The sequence below is a fragment of the Sinocyclocheilus rhinocerous genome, unplaced genomic scaffold, assembly GCF_001515625.1.
Source record: "Sinocyclocheilus rhinocerous isolate Xijiao unplaced genomic scaffold, SAMN03320098_v1.1 scaffold1912, whole genome shotgun sequence".
NCBI classification, from domain to species: domain Eukaryota; kingdom Metazoa; phylum Chordata; class Actinopteri; order Cypriniformes; family Cyprinidae; genus Sinocyclocheilus; species Sinocyclocheilus rhinocerous.
Window position 1 is genome coordinate 512033 of NW_015634463.1, and position 17423 is coordinate 529455.

At 37.9% G+C, this 17423-nt stretch overlaps 2 protein-coding genes across 4 annotated transcripts in view; one reads left to right on the plus strand and one right to left on the minus strand.

The window, feature by feature from the left end:
• LOC107745599 (integrator complex subunit 1-like) overlaps positions 1 to 1461 on the minus strand; it is a 28458-nt gene extending 26997 nt beyond the window's left edge. Inside the window, exons 1-3 of the mRNA XM_016559503.1 lie at positions 1407 to 1461; positions 1029 to 1316; positions 159 to 344 (exon numbers count right to left, since the gene is read on the minus strand). Of these exons, the coding sequence (XP_016414989.1) occupies positions 159 to 344; positions 1029 to 1316; positions 1407 to 1461 (529 nt within the window). The remainder of the gene's footprint in view (positions 1 to 158; positions 345 to 1028; positions 1317 to 1406) is intronic.
• Positions 1462 to 5020: 3559 nt separating this feature from the next.
• Positions 5021 to 15705, plus strand: LOC107745596 (transcription factor MafK-like). Of its 3 annotated transcripts, none has more exons than XM_016559499.1 (3): positions 5021 to 5187; positions 13713 to 13791; positions 14843 to 15705. In XM_016559499.1, exons 2-3 carry the CDS (start codon positions 13747 to 13749, stop codon positions 15269 to 15271), a joined length of 474 nt encoding a protein of 157 aa, XP_016414985.1. In that variant the 5' UTR covers positions 5021 to 5187; positions 13713 to 13746; the 3' UTR covers positions 15272 to 15705. The 3 variants fall into 3 exon arrangements, with proteins under 3 accessions (XP_016414985.1, XP_016414986.1, XP_016414987.1); XM_016559500.1 differs by having other exon boundaries at positions 13717 to 13791; XM_016559501.1 differs by lacking the exon at positions 5021 to 5187 and having other exon boundaries at positions 13716 to 13791; positions 14797 to 15705.
• Positions 15706 to 17423: the final 1718 nt, after the last annotated feature.

Consider the following 17423-nt stretch of genomic DNA (forward strand, 5'->3'; position numbering starts at 1 on the left):
AGGTTGTTCCCCTTGGCCTTAAAGTTGATTGAGGCGTCACGGCGGAGCAAACTGCAGAGAGCCTGAATAAAGACATTTAACACAATAAGTTTAGTCACCAGCAGCAACAGGAAATTACAGTACTGTAGCACATGTGATTCTATCTACCTCTATCACACCCTCTGTTGCAAAGACATTGGGCTTGATTTTGGCGAGAAACATGAGGCTGAGGTATAGCGTCATGTCGGGCTTGGCTCGGTTCATCTTCAGTTGTTTGACAGCCCCACATAGCACACCCTCAATGCGGTCATCATTACCCTCTGCCTCCGCTGCCTCAATCTCATCCAGAAGCACAGCAGGAGACACTGAAAAACAATCAATCACATGCTGTGTGAATGTACACTGTGAATAAAAACAAGGTCTATGAAAATATGAACACTGGATTGGACTACAGATGTCTAAAAATAACACTTAAATACAAAAATAGTTGCTGTAAAATAGTCAAACACACTTCAAACGGGTCAAAATGCCAGTCTTGGAAACATACTATATGTAAATACTGTTACATTGTCTGAACTGCATGTAAACAGACAGAACAGAACCAAAAAAATGTTGACATTATTACAAAGCGCACTTTTAACAGCACTTTGACTTCTTTAACAAGCATTCAGAAAATAGACACTTTTTTCAAATGGGAATACTTGATACTGCTGTTTCATAAAAACTTGTTCTATTGCATGTAATATTTTTAATCTTTTCATTGTTCTTTCATTAAAAATGCTCTGAAAAAAAAAATTATGAAATAATGAAAAAGCAATATCTATTTAACTGAAAAAAATAAATAAATACTAGAATGCTACATGCCACTGTTTTAATTTGTTAAAGGGGTCCTATTATGCTTTTTCACTTTAGTACACCCCCAAATCAAAATCAAGACTTTGTAAAAGAGCATAATAGGACCCTTTAATATTTACACTTTACTTTAAAACCCTAAATTAGATATATGAAAGTTTTCTGAAATTAAAAATAAAAACGTTTGTTAATCTCACCTTCAATAGGAACTACAGATGGCTCTTTGATGGAGGGGGATATTGATCTTTTGTCAACAGCAGCTACCTCAGCGAGGCGTGAGAGGGCGCTGGGTGGAGTAGAAGAGTGCTTGGGCCGTTTGGAAAGACTGGACAGGCTGGAGGAAGAGGGAAGAGATGAAGACGCCTCTCTCTTGCGGTCTGGGGGCAAACCGGTGGATGCTGGCTTCAAGAGAGCTGGGTTTGCTTTCGGCTCACTGCTCTGACTCTTCGCTCCAAGAGCAATGAAATCTCCTGGAGGTGGGTGACCTGAGGGACATCACAGGAAGATAAAGATGTGTCCGAGAAGTATACAGAGTTCATTTCTTTGCCATAATCACAGCTAAAATCTTATCTTACCTGATGGTTTGGTGTTACTAGGGCGCCTAATGCTTGTTGGCTTTGGTCGATTCATTTTGACACAATTTCCAACTTATTGTAACTGTAAGAGACATAAACACCACAAGTTTGAATTACAGTAGAGGAATTACAATATCATCAAACCATACAAAAACTGCATTCAGGTAAACTATACAAGCTGCGTCGTTTGTTGATATGGCCTATTTGGAGCTGATAGCCTTGATATTGTAACACTAAGAACCGACTGACTAATTCATCATGCTGTGCAGTGTTGATAAAACGACATTTATTGCCTTTTATTACCTTTATGAGCCCTTATTTCAATGTCTTCTGTACTGTTTACAAGCTGTCGCTGGTCTTTGAGTCTTTAAAGGGTCATGAAACCCCAGATATTTTGGCAGGTAATGTATTACAAAAAAATCTAACATTAGCCGAAATGTAACAAAATACCATCTAGTGCTAACAGTCAAAAATATTTAATATACGGACATAGTAAGTACATAATATGAAGAAAATATTTATAAACTACCTCAGTTTATCAACGGCGCTGCTACATGATCTACTGTTTCTACTTCTGCTGCAGTGGGAGAGTTTCCAGGCACTGCGACAGCGCCATCTATAGCACTGGAGCCTGAATCAGCTATCAGGGGAAAAAATCATACGAGAGTAATATTAATAACATATTATAAATAATAGTTACATTAGGAACCATTTGGCACTCAGGACAAGTTAAGTTATTCTGCAACCCTAATCATTTGTAATTTCTTCTGTGTGTTAATGGATGTTTATCTTGAATCTTATTGATAAAGTCAGTAAATAAGTATATGTTGTGCATTTATTTATTTCATTTTAGGGCCATATCATTGACCCATAAGAGTTTTCAACCCTGACTTTAACAACCACAGACATGTAACATGTAAACAACCACATAATCGTATTACCTTTCGCTTAAACCACATACACTCAGGGTGATTAGATGTCTCAGGGTGGCACTGTTGCTATGAAGCGTTTGGGGACTACAAGGAATAATGTTTCCAAGAATCCTTACTTTGAAAATGATGTCAGACATGGAAACAGACATTACTGTGCCTGCCAGACAAAAGAAAACAGAACTTTCACCCAGAAAAGAACACCGCAGAGAGCACGCACTGTAAGGTACTCAGCAAAAACAACATGTGCTTGTAATCTGACCTCATCGGAGAAAATACACATATGTGCCTGGTTACAGTTGCTGTAAGTATTGTTGAAAACATACTTCTCTGACAGGAACAATGAATGGCTACTTCTGAAAGCCTTCCAGATATGAAATATGCATGCCACTTCTAAAAAGTTGCAAGTGGAACAAAATATTCCATGTGTTTCCCTAAACTACAAGGCAGATTTGCTGAGTATTTCAGTTGTGATGGATTTTTAAAAAAATATTCCCTAATTAACAATGTTTTGCCAAAGTCAAAATACAAGACTTATTACTTACCCATTTGCCACACCAAACTGCCCACTTGTTATATAAAGTGTTTTTCATATTAACCATATTTTTATGATGTCATTGGCACACTAGTCACTATTCCAAATATAAATCCATTGTCACGGGGGAAATTTAAAACCTGCAAAAATAAATTTGAAAAAAAAAAAGTGAGAAATTATCAGGATTCTTTATAGTATCAGAAATGATATACAATATGGGTAAAGTGCCATTCAAACATATTTTTAGTCTTGGAAGATTAGCGCAGGTCTGTCTAATGTTTGGCTTAAGCCGGCATGATCTTAAGAACTTGAGGATGTGTTTCCACTTAAAAGATTTCTCTTCTTTTTTTTTTTTTTTTACATCCACATGGTGGTTTCCCACAAGTCCCATAGGGATCCCACGAGAAGTAGAGGCAGTCCATCACTTCTTTTATGTTATTTGAGCTACATGTGTCTTTTTCTCTTTTGAGGTGTGTATATAGATGCTTTGCTTCCATAAGAATGCTCCAAAGATCAGGTTTGGGGTTTTTTTTTTTTTTGTAAAGTGATATTTTTCACCTTTCCGTGAGTATTTATAATGGACAGAGAATGATTTTCATCAAACTTTAATGATTAGTTTTTGAAATTACTTGAATTTTTAAGATATTTTACTTTATTTTAAAGATTTCTTAAAGGTTTTTAAATATTATGCTGTGCAATATGTTGTGAGAATATATACACACACAGACACTCATGCAAAGATTTAATGTGAACAAAAACCATGTTTTCAGCTTACGTTAAAACTCAATATACTGATCATAGAATAAATTAAATGCCACCCAGAATTCTGGGCATGAAAGAATCAAGGCGTCAGAAGCCCAAACATTGATATCAAACCCATATGCTTTCTCTGAGAGTGAATGTGTTTGTGTTGAGTCACTTACTGGTAAAGAAAGTGAGAGAATGACTGAGCTACAGCATATGGAGAACTAAACCTGCTATAAACAGTTAGGTCCACATAATTTAAGCATAAATAAATGAAAATGATATAAACAATCAATTAAATATGAATAAATCATTTCTTAAGTTACAGAATTGTATTCTGGTTTATCTTTTTATTCACTGTAAATAAGTAAAATGCACTATTATATTATATTATATTATTAGATTACATTAGATTACTTTGCATTTACCCCACAGCAGGGTTATTATAAAACTAAAACCATAAAACATTTTTGTTACTTTAAATAATGTAAAATGTAATTGAAATAAAATAAAGTATTTTTTTTTTTCAGATAGTTGCCAAAGCAACATTCCTTATTTTCTTTAGTTAATCTTGATGTATTAAAATCACTAAAACTGAAATAGAATAAATGAAAACTTTAAATATATAAAAAACTAATAAAAAATAACAAAACACAACAAAATTGCTAAAACGTTGAAATTAAAATGAAAACAGGAAAAAAAAAAACTGTAATAGTGTATCAATGATGCTAAAACAATGCCCCACAGACAACACAATGTTGTGCATATAAGAGCTACATTGTTTTAGATCTTATTATTCAAAAATCCATTGGTTATGAAAATATATGCATAAAATTAATCACATCATCTAGAATGGCTATCTCACTGTCACGTTCCCTTCCATGTGGAAGCAAATGAAATGTGAGCACAGAAGGTGTTTGCAACTGCTTCGTATGCTTATTTTCAACAACTGTAAAGCAGTTTTTATGACAGACAGAGGGCGCTTTGGATTCCCTTCACTGACGTGCAATACAGACGTTTTATATATATATATATATATATATATATAAACACTGCCATTACAGAAAGACCAAAGAAAGATGCAAATGGGAGTACGAGTTCTCATAACAGTCATGTCATACCACAGATATAGCCTATATTTAGGACACTGACGAACAAACTCGACCTTTTGTCAATGTCTACCTCAAGATCATTCCACAAAGTGCTAAAATAACTTTTCGCTGTACGTACACATAATTTGACACATAAATGCTCGATTATAGCGATAAATACAACAAACCTTCCCAAAGTATTCAGTTGCGTCTATTTCTGGCCTCCCCTGGTTTCCCGCCTGACTGACGTCAGCATAAAGTTATTTTCATGAATGGAGGGGGCGGTCACGAGGAGTCGGTGACGTCAGTGCTTGCGGAAGCACAGAGTGGAATGTTGATACATTGTTGTTGTTTTGTAGTTAATTTAGTTCAGGGAAACATTTCGCTTCGGTTGCAGGACGCGAGACAGGGCTCGACCTGTTGATTCCAGGACACTTCTCAGAGATTCTACGCACCGCCGACAGAGATTCCGCGTTCACAAGGTAAAGTGTGCGAGCTTTTCTGGGAGATGTTTTGAAATTCCTCTCGAAATTGCTGATGTTCTCACGATGACGGGATAAGTATTCAGCCTATCCGTAATATTTGTGTAGTCGATCGATGCGTAGCTTAATATATTCTTCTCTAAAATGATAAAGTTCAGTGAGGAATTGCATTTATTATGAAGATGAAACATAAGTAGTTATGTAATGGGTGAAATATTTGATTATAAAAACAAAAATGTATCGGTCTGGAATGGACACGTGTTAAAGGTTGCAACTTGGAATTGAGCCTACAAATACCTTTTGGGATTTTTTGCTTTTTTACTACTCTCACGACACCCTTTAATGTTGTGTAAATTGGAAGTTTGTTTTACTCGCATTTTAAACGGAATGCGTAAGTCTATCGTAGGCAGTGCATCTTTAACTAAGTAAACAAATGCGTCTTGTAACTTTTAAAACAATTTGGCGATACGATTCCAACTTTATTTAGTGTAAAACCTTTTACAGCGGGCATGTTTCAAAAGAATTAATGTTACGAGACTAGGAAATAACACGTGGTGGGGATTTAGGAATTCTGGGACAAAGGGCACATGTGCGGCGAGCACTATTGGCAGTTTTAAAGCGTCGAAATGACTGTTATAACGATCCAGACTCATCCGAGCCGCGCGGAAAGATTCGGTTTTCTCGCGCTCTTTAATCAACACGAGGGTTCAAGAATAGGGTGACGCTATGTCAGATTCTCAGTGCGCGGCGGCGTGAATACGCACTGTGATGAGTATTACATTTAAGCGTAAAGAATGCACTGTGCCTTCTATAAAATGCCCTTATGTTATCGTTGCGCAGTGCAAAAACAAGTGATAGTTTAAAATATAATATATCATAATAAAGGAGCACGTGTCACCTTCAACATGTCTACTAAAACCTAGGGCACTTTGTAGGACCTAATAACAAGCTAGTGATTGAATAGTCTCACAAGTTTGTATGAAGAGCACATATGGAATGGAATGTATATGAGTATGTGATGTGTAGGTGATTGGAAATATCTATGAACACATTGTTTAAGGATGATTGTGTCCACTCTATTCTGGCAGGTTAGCACTAGAGCAACGCCCTCACAGGAAAAATGAGTCATAACTGGATAATGTGATTCATGTCCACAATGGATGATAAAATAGCAGTTCTGAATCAATTTAATGTGATAAAACCACATTAAAGTGAAGTCCGTTCATTGCATTTAGAGGAATGCATGTCCAATGCTCAAACAGAGTATGTGTTGGTATGTAATGTGACAATGTAAGGACAATCAGGGTGGGAAACTAACTTTTTTGCCTATTAGTCACTGTGGACCATTGACTAAATAAAATAGCTGTATATATTTGATATATGCAAAGACATTTTAAGTGGACCAAAAATATATTCACATTATTCCACTTTAGTTAGGGTCTCAGTTAACTTTACATTCACGCTGTTCTTGTAATTCACCTTTAACCAAACACGTGTTATGTTGCTTTAGCTTTGTGTAGAACTTTGTACAGCCACAAATATTTGGAATTACGAAATGTTTCACGTCATTTTCGAGAGCTATGAATGTACACCGATAGAAGTGATCCAACTCAAGTAAATGTATTTAAAGTGCTTTTCATAATACACATTTGCTTGTAATAATAATACACAAAATTACACATTTAGCTAGACAGTATAGTTTACATTTGATAAACAATCGAGCAGTTCAGATTTGTTATATAGTTTATATATTGTGGCACAATGATAGTGTACTATGCAGATCAAATTGGATATACTTATAATAGTTGTAAGTTAGAGTTATTTATGTGTTATGCTGTGATATGGAGGTTTATGAATCTGTGAGGGGTTTTGTTATAATTAATTTATAATTTATATTTATATTTACCACACTGTGAGTTAATTACCTGAAGCACCTCTTAATATTCATTTAAAGTGTTTAGCCTATATGTAAGGCAAATCTTTCGGTTGTAAGGTATGGAAATTCATGTGTGGTAAATGGAAAGCCCTCACAGCATGCATGACGAACAGCAAGTCAGGCATGCACATTAAAAGCATGCCTTTCATCTGTTCCTCAAAATAAAATTGAATGTTTGCATCGTTGTTTTTTATGTAACCGCATTCGGAGACGTTCTACACGTCGGCCGCCACAGCGACTGGTAGATGAGCAAAAATATCTACCACTGTGTAAAACAGTATCCGCATTTGGCTGGTGACAGGTGTTAATTTCACACCCTGGAGAATATAAAAAGGCCACCATCCACTTGTGAGGGGCTGCTGTGTTCCAATCTGATAAATTGGCTTTATTTTTCCAGAGTCAGCAGAAGATCAGTTGTTGAGGCTGCTAGATCAGCACCAGTCATTGCCCAGGAAGAGTCCTGAGAGCAGAGCTAAGGGGGAACTGCACTGCCTGCCATTACACTGAAATAGTTGCTGGGGTCAGATTATGTTTGTGTTTCCATTTTTTTAAGAGCGTATTGCGGAAGATGGCACAGGGAATAGAGCAAATATTGGGTTCTGTTGTGACTTTAGTCCCATCTTGATCGATATGGAAAATCATGGAGGAGGGCAACCTTGTCATGTCTCCTTATTCATACTGTATGCGGGGTTGTGTGACCTCGTCTGAGAGGTAGTCTGACTCAGAGTTGCTGAGGTATCTGTGGCGATGACCTCCCACATCTTGCATTTAGAAACCCAGGGGAAGTGAACTGCACACACTGCACTGTCATGAGACACACACGTGGGATCACTAGAAGGGGGCAGGCACTCGTGTCTTATCACTAAGCTGCTCTATGAGTAAACAGTTGACCATCAGTATTATGTTAATCACATGTTTTTAATCAATTTTAGTTCACGATTATTGTTGTAGCATCAAGTATCTCACACCTCTAAAGATAGCGTAGTCCAAAATCACTGGAGAAATAAACCCTGTGGTTTAGATGGTGCATTTGGAGAACAGGAACTCTTACAGTACTCTTTGTGGTTAGGACAGTGGGTTTTGAAAGTGAATGAGACAGCGGTAGTTGGTGAGTTAATGACTCAAAATGAAACCCAGGGGAACTCCAAACCCAATTTTCACGTCAAGCGCACCCATTGCTTTCTCTCTGAGCGCCACGTCTTCACCTATGTCAATATATGTATGAATTGCCTTTTAATGTTTTTGTTGTATACATAAGACAGTAGGAGGAGAGACTAAATTAACAGATCCAGACAAAAAAAAAATTAGGGTCATGTTATTGATCCGTGTATTACAGAATCAGACTTTATTGGCCGATGGGGTGTCTAGACCACAAAGCAACACCCTGCCCTTTTCTTGTTCCCCTTTACCAGTTTCTGGATTGGACAGGACTGACTTCACCACACTGTGGTCAGGTCTGTGGAAGAGCTGCCTGGTACTTATTTCTCAAGAGCTTGAGTAACTGGATGTTTATATGTCTACGATGTGTTGATGCCACATTGTGCAATGCTCCAGTTTGCCTGTTTGCTGTAGACCAGTAGTTAAGTGTAGACCTTTTAATGGCATGAGGGTGGAGAACTGATTTTACGTCAGATACGAGTTCAGATGAGTGTTGTCAGTTAAAACAAAGTTGTTCATGTCATGGTTTTCCATGTGCTTGTTGTTCTTCACTTATTAACCATGTTGCACTGGCTTCCCTGTCGTACATACTGGGCGGGTTTGTCTTTGGTTAGCGCATACTTGACATTCCTTTTGAATCCCTGCGTCCCCAGTTGGAAAGGAGCTTTGCTCTCGCTACCTCTCCTCCCAATCTGCAAAAATTTCCGGCAGCCCCGCCAACCGTTCCCAAGGTTCCACGTACTTTTCCTTCCGCCCCTGTGAAACAACAGGATTTTCCAGGAAACGTCATTTCGTGAGGGTGTGATTCCCTGCCGATCGTCCTCGCTCTTACCAGTAAACAGCATGACTCACGGCTCTGCTATGCTCTCCATTTCCTTGACATAATATCCCTGCGAATGTGCCGCTGTGGAAGAGAGTGGGCTTGGACCAAAAGAGACGGAGCTCTCCATCTCCCTGCGAAAAACAGAGACTCAAAGCAAAGTCTTCTGCGACTCGCTCGCGCAGGAACATAGCAGCTGGCCACCAAGCGGAGCAGCCTATCTGTGCAGTGTGCGCTGCTTAACTAGCGGAGCGAAAAAGGAAAAACAAACAGCAAAGACAAGCCAGGCCTGCATTTATCATGGGAACACAAGCACACATGGCTTTGAAGTGGTGTTTGGCTTTTTCCCAAGGCCTTGTCTCAGTTCTCTACCTTTCATAAGTGGTCAAAACAAGAGAATCTCACATTCTCACATGTGTTAACATGGCAACGCTGGCGTCAAATTCCATAGGAGGGGAGGTCCTTTGTGGGCTGTTTCTGAGAAAGTTCACAATCTCAAGACTCAAATATGCGGTTACCCAGCCATATTGCTCAGGGAGCCTAGAAAGAACGTCATCCCTGTATCAGCCAAAGCATGCAATTCTTTAGCAAACATTATCCGTGCGGGCCAGAGGTTTAGTCCGTAATAATCTGCCTCGTTTGGTTTATTGGGATCAGATGTCATGCAAGTAATTACTTGAAACGTAGGTTATGTGACGCCAAAGCAGTTTACATCATGGTTCGTAGTTCGTGGAAAATGATTGCGATGTTTGGCGGTGCACCTTGATGCAGGCAGTCATTTCCATGTAACCTAGAGCTGCCAAATCATGGCATTAACACTAATGTACAATAGAGTGTGCCAACCCTTGAAGTGTGACAGAAAGGTTGTTGATGGGCTTAATACCGTGACCAACATCCATGTGATGCCAGTGACATGTCTGAACAGCTTCACCTTGTGATTACTGAATAGTTTCAGTTTTGCATGTGCCCACATATTACAGCAACACAAATCAGGCATGCTGTTGTGTAAGCACGGCCGTATTAATTTGATAAACCAGTATATGGTTCATGTGAAATAATAAGGCAATTCTACCACATTAATCAGCCTCTGTCAGAGAGGTCTGCAGTTTTGTTATTGTTGACTCAGAAAAGGATGAGGATGTTGGGGCTTCCAGTTCTGGTCCCTTACATCCATCTGATGATGTAATTGTAGCTTTACCACGATGCATAAACAAGCAACTTTAACAATATGGTCTTCTCGACCAAAATGCTGTGCTTGCAGTATTGCTGTAACAAGTATTTAGGAGTGAAATTTAGTCATAAGCGACATGATGTTGCACTATTTAATATCGTTAAAGCTTGTGGTATAGCGATGAGTGCTAAATATTTAAATATTGTAAAATAAATATTTATAATTCACATTATACAATAAATATGTGATTATGTACATTATTAAATGAAATTATTAATTATTATAAATATATACCAACACACGACAAGCGATTTGGATGGATGGTTGGATGGATATTCACTGTTGATGTACTCAATGACTGTAAACTATTCACATGTATTTATATGCCATTTCCATTTATTATTTAAGTGTTGTTTTTGGTAGCACACTGTAACAAGTGACACTAAATATAACATGGAGTGAATGTGGTTATATTTAGATGATTGTAGTCATGTAATAAGATCATTATGCATGCATAGTATTAAGTATGCAGTTCTCTGAATGGAAAGTGGGGCCCCTTCTTAATGTCAGTGTGTGTGGAATGTCTCTCAGTTATCCACACTTTACACACTCTTTGTGGCTTCCTTCACAGGGCCTTGTGCTGTAACATGAATTATTATTATTTTTGTTTCCTGCCCTTAGAATCCATGATAAGAAGACTAGTGTTCATATGGACTATCAAATGTTCAGCATCAAAGGCAGCGTTCAGTCCTATAATTTATGTCCAGGAAACTATGAAACCCCGGCTCTGGCCTTGGGACATTTAGGCTTTTCCTCTCTGTGAGCACTGAGCAGGAAAGAGGGGCCCCCTGTCAGTTCACCCCAGTTCTCAGCACAAATGGAAAGGGGGACCATGTGCTGAAGGAATTTCAAGGAAGTGTGTGTATGAGAAAGACCTGAAAGGCTGGAGGCCCCATGAATAATTTTTTATGTGATTCCATGGTCCTCATTGGGAAGAAAGGCAGGATCTCCCCTGTCACAGCCATTTTAAAATCAGCCATGCTGAGCCAACTGTCTAGGAAATCTCTTCTTGCCAGAGCTTGTCTTACGTTGTTTGTTGCACAGATTTAGATGGCGCAGTGCAAATTTGCTATTCAATTAATTGTGATTCAATTAATTATTTCAAAGAGTGCCATTGCAATTTCACTTATGCTTTCATTTTTTTAAATATAAAGCAATATTGCATAGTTTTCCTGTTGCCAGTTTGATTTTAGCCAAATGAGTTGAGAGGCCCTTAATGTAGCCCTCACATCAAGGGCCAGATGGTATGAATCAAGCTTTAAGTGATTTTTTCCCCCATGGTGGTATTTGGTTTCAACTGCTCAGTTCATACCCAATCTATACTCTTTTGTCCCATCATAACTGAAACATTTAAACCAGCAACTGATGCACGTCCGGTGTGGTTTACTAAGACCAAATCAAAAGAATGACTCAGAATTTACCAAACATGCCAAAGGCAGTGAATCTGCTCACTGGTCAAAGATACTTAATGTAACCATTACTAAAGATTTCTCACCAAGACAAAGCAATCACTTAAAATGGTTGAGATATACAGAGGGTTGAAGGCCAGATGACTGGACCGGAGAAATAGACTGCGGAAGTTGGAACATGGGGTATCTGTGCTTCAAAGTAATGCATTCTGAATGGAATGTATGTTTGATCCTGGAATAAAAGAGTAATAGTCCAAAGGTAAAATCATACTTGTGAAATAGTTGCAGGTAAAAGTGTAGCTTACAAGTATGATTCCACAAGTACTTCACTTAATGAGTTGCTTATAATATTTCCACTCAAAATTGTGTCACTGGCAACTGGAGTTTTGTGTCAGCATGCTGTGCTAAATATAACACGCGCAGTTAAATAAGGACATGAAACGAGCCAGGAAAGCCTAGTGTAACATGATCCAGTCTTTCAGCCACAGTTCTAAACCTGATAAAGAACATTGTCTAAAAGCACAAATATAACTGTGACTGTATAAGGGAAACTATTCCCATGTGACTGACAGCCTCCTGGAATGTTCCATTTACTGAACACAGCAAAGGACAGACTTAATTAAAACTTGACATTACATTCAAAAAGGTTTCCATCTGTTCTACCACTTTTTATATTTAAAAGGAGTCTTAATAATTTGATGGGATAGATGGATACATATATACAGACAGGCCACTAAATAGAACGATAGACAGAAACAAAAAGGCAGAAAGAGACGACATTCAGACAGATCACTAAATAGATAGGTAGATAGACAGACAGACTCAGGCAGACACATCGATAGATGGACGGACAGATAAATAAATAGATTGTTAGCTAGATTGATTGCTAGTTAGATGGACAGATAGATAAACTGTAAAAAAAACTTCTAAATAAAATTATGAATTCAATTTAAATAAATGAAAGATTATTGGAATATGTTTTACAAGAAAATACTTAAGTCTTTTTTGTACTTAAAAATGTCATGTTTAATTCAATGTGTTAATTGCCCTTTCTTTTTAATTAATTAAGAAATTTACTAGCAATTTCTGAGTGAATTGTTTTGATGCCATTTCTTTTCAAGATCAGATAGATAGATAGATAGATAGATAGTGATCTATCTATCTGTCTATCTATCTATCTATATCTTTGCATATAAATGCCTATGCTGTCATTTAAAAAAAAAAATTTAGTACAATGTACTTAATTATTTTATATTATCCCTACTTATTATTTTAGTTAATTCATTCCCTACATTGTTTCAACAGTTCTCTAATTCTGTAGAGGGTCTACTTGAGTTTTTGCTAGTTTTGAGAGTGGTCCTGTGTGGCAAGCTTATGAATGAATCATGTTTACCATTGTTCTGGTCACGTGACATACACTCCCACACCCATTTGCAGCGTGTCTCCATGGCAGCAATCTTTCACGCATTCAGACGCTCCTGAAATGGAACCCACGGAGCGCGTGTATGTTTTTTTATTTTTATTTTTTTTATTTACTTTCTAATTTGGTTGTGGCGGGTGTCTCGAGGCCGTGAGCTCGAGCGCACAGAAGTGGCCTTTTTAAAAATAGCGCAGTGGCTAAAATAGCCTTGCATGAACGGCTAAGCAGAAAGTTCAGACAAAGCCTCATGCCGAGAGCTGACCTGCTTCTATTATTGCACTCTTGTAACGGTCTAGTGAGCTACATCGTGAGAACGCGAGATCAGCAAGTAAACAGGGTAACCCTTGTCTCACTGATATTGTACAGAGTTGTGCTGACCTCTGCTGGTCGCTCTAGGTAACTTCATTTAACTCAGCAGTTTTAATGCAACGTACACGACACGAGTCTCTGGGAATGACACGTGCAACCACAAAAAATGTTCCTTAATAGTAAAATCTTTTATATGTGTGTGTGTATAATATATGCTAATTCCTTTCTGTTATTTTCTTTAGACAGATTTTTGAGGAGTTCTGACTAGCTGCTTGTATGCAGGGCATGACGACTCATTTTAAAGCGGGCAAAGCTTTAAAGGTAAAAACATTTCTCTGTGGTTCATAGATTTGATATGATTTATCTATTATTTAAAGCAAGGGTCTCCAAACTCGGTCTTGGAGGGCCGCGTCCTGCAGAGTTTAGCTCTAACCCTAATTAAACCCACCTGAACCAGCTAATTAAGGTCTTACTGGGCATACTAGAAACTTCCAGGCAGGTGTGTTGAGGCAAGTTGGAGCAAAACTCTGCAGGACACCGGCCCTCCAGGACCGAGTTTGGAGACCCCTGATCTGAACTATTATTATCTGGAATGTTTATTATCTAAAAACTTGAGGGGTGAGAAAAGTTTATTTTCCACGTTATATGGATGGCCCAATATATTTCGTACATATTTAGCACCATATTTTTTCAGTAGTCACTTAATCTTAATCATTTTTAGCCTTCTACTATTTAATTATATATAATATTACTAGTATATATATTATTAAAAAAAAATGTGTGTGTTTATTGTTAATTGTAACTTTATAGGAGATTTTGGAAAAAAAAAGACTGTTCAAAAGTTTGGGGTCAGTAAGATTTTTTAAAATGTTTTTTAAAATCTCTCCAAGGCTGCATTTATTTTGTCAAAAATACTGTAAAAACCGTATTATTGTGAAATACTTTTATGGTAAAAACAACTGTTTTCTGTTGTAATATATTTTAAAATGTAATTTCTTCCTGTGATGGCAAAGCTGAATTTTCAGCATCATTACTTCAGCCTTCAGTGTCACATGATCCTTCAGAAATCATTTTAATATGCTGATTTGCTGCACAAGAAACATTTATCATTATTATCAGTGTTGAAAACAATTGTGCTTTTGTGTAAACTTTTTTTTCTGGGATTTTTTTTATTAGCAGTAAGCTCTAAATAACAGAATCTATTTGAAATCGAAATCTTCTGTAACATTGTAGTGACCTTTACTGTCACTTTTGATCAGATTAATGCATCCTTCATAAATATAAATATCTGGTTAAAACCTTTTTGTTTCTCTATTGAATTGCAAGGTGAGAAATGATGGTAAATTTGATGAAACTCTGTTGTGTGGTTCAGTTCAAGAAGGAGGTGGGTGAGAATGCCCCGGTGCTCAGTGATGATGAGCTGGTGGCCATGTCGGTGCGGGAGCTCAACCAGCACCTGCGCGGGTTGACAAAGGAAGACATGGTCCAGCTGAAGCAGCGGCGGCGCACGCTAAAGAACCGCGGTTACGCTGCCAGCTGCCGCATCAAGCGCGTCACACAGAAAGAGGAGCTTGAACGGCAAAAAACAGAGCTGCAACAAGAAGTGGACAAACTGGCTCGTGAAAACGCCAGTATGCGACTGGAGCTGGACGCACTTCGTGCTAAGTACGAGGCCCTGCAGTGCTTTGCCCGGACTGTCACCCGCGGGCCTTCCGGTAAGGTGGCCACCACCAGCGTCATCACTATTGTCAAGTCTGCCAATCACAGCCCCAGCTCTGCCCCTTTTTCGGCACCTTCGTAGTGCTGATCGACATTGCCTGCCCAGCTCCTTCTGGTCCAATCTGGCTCTGAACCTAGACTGGCCCACGGGCCGCCGCTCGACCCACACTGAGAGGAAGCTCAGTGGTTAGACTGAGGGGAGGGTGGAGGCCTTAATCTGCGTGACTACAACAGGCTGCATCTATTGTTTTCATTTCTCTCTCTTTTACACACTCACAAAACACACATACATATCTATATTGTCTGTGCACTGTGCTATAACTTCCGGCACCGGCAGGGCACATTGACCACTCTTTCAACCTCACCACAGGCTGAGACTTAGCAGAGATGAGCACTTGTTAAAGTGTGAGATAGTACTTGACTAAACCTGCCATGGCAGCACTGGTTCGACAGCTATGATGCCCATGACAAATTATTATTCATATTTATATTTTAAACATACAAAAGTTCAAAAGTTTGGGGTCAGACTCAGTATGTTATTTTTTTTTTTTTGTAAGAAATTAATACTTTTATTCATCAAGGACACAATAAATTGATCATAGTAACAGTAAAGACAATATTAATCAAAAGAATCCTGAAAATCCTGGTTTCCACTAAAATATGAATCAGCACAACTGTTTTCAACATTGATAATAATCAGCATATTAGCATGGTTTCTGGAGGATCATGTGACACTGAAGACTGGAGTAATGATGCTGAAAATTCAGCTTTGCATCACAGGAATAATAAAGTATGTTAAAATAGAAAAGTTATTTTAAATTGTAATAATATTCCACAGTATTAATGTTTTTACTGTATTTTTGATCAAATAGATGTAGCCTTGGTGAGCAAAGGCATAAAAAATTATTACCCACCCCAAACTTTTGAACAGGAGATCAGAAAAAGTTTTTGTTGACAGTTTATGTGATGATTTCATCTTGCATCTTGAAATACGTTGGCATAATCTCATAATACATTACTATAAAATGATATCTGTCATTGTGAAAGACCAGCGATTCTGATCCTGGCCAAGTATCAGGTGTGACCAACACAGTCCAAAGTTGAGAATGTTGAGCAAATCCTTATCCTGAAGCGTTACATTACTGATCAACAGAGCAAATTATCCAATGGGAAATGAGCCAATTCTCTCTTAGTCGGCAGTTTAAACATAGGAATCCCAAATGGGAAAACAGCACTTATTTTAACTGTTGAATTACAGTAATAATACTATGAAGCACTTGCAAAGCAGACTGACGTATGTGAATATTCAAGACTGAAATTACATAGTAAACGGAGTTTCTAGAAAAGGGCACATCATGGAGGTTTTTTTTTATTGTTATATTTGTTTTATGAGAGGTGAGTTAGTACAAAGTTAATTATCCTCAAAGTGTAACGTGTTGTTGATAACATCCAAGCGGCACATCTATGTTGTCAGTTATCGCAAAGATATACCGTTTTTCCTGACCTAATTCTATACGACACCATAAAATGGTAGGTAATCCATATTGGATATTATGATAACAGGAGCTGTCGTGGCAAAAAAAAGGAAAAGAAAATGCAGTTCAGTTATAACCTGTATATTACAGAACTGAGTTAACAGCCTTAAGCTTAAAAACAATGTCAAAGTTAAGCTCCCAACTTCGTATAGAAAATTCCGTCCGCTCAGAAAGCATTCCTAAAGCTACGTCACAAAAGGTGCCACTGCCGGTGTTGGTAACTCTGATTAAAATGTATATAAAATGCAAATATTTGATATTTCGACACAGACTCTTGGGTAAGGAGAATCCTGGTGTCCTGAAACCAGCTCAAAAGTTCATCTCTAAAACATTAACACAACATTTATATTTGGTAAAACTGATCTGTCATAAAAATCAAGATGGCTGAAATCAGGATTGTCTCTTACCTAAGTGGCTATGACTGTTCGTGTGAGCCCATCCACCACTGTAGGAAGCATTAGAGGGGTGTTGTGCTGCTGGGAAGCCCACTGTTTGTCCCAAATCTCTAGGGTCCTGTTGTGCTCTTAGCATTTTTATGTCTCCACAAGTGTTTTATATGTCTCTTTATCCCCAAACAATCTAATCTGATGTTTCTATAGTTTATATATGTATCCAGGACATGAAATACCTTCAGATTGCTGTGATTGTTTTACTTCTTTTTAATCACAGTGGTTTATTTAACTGATTTTAGTTCAGATG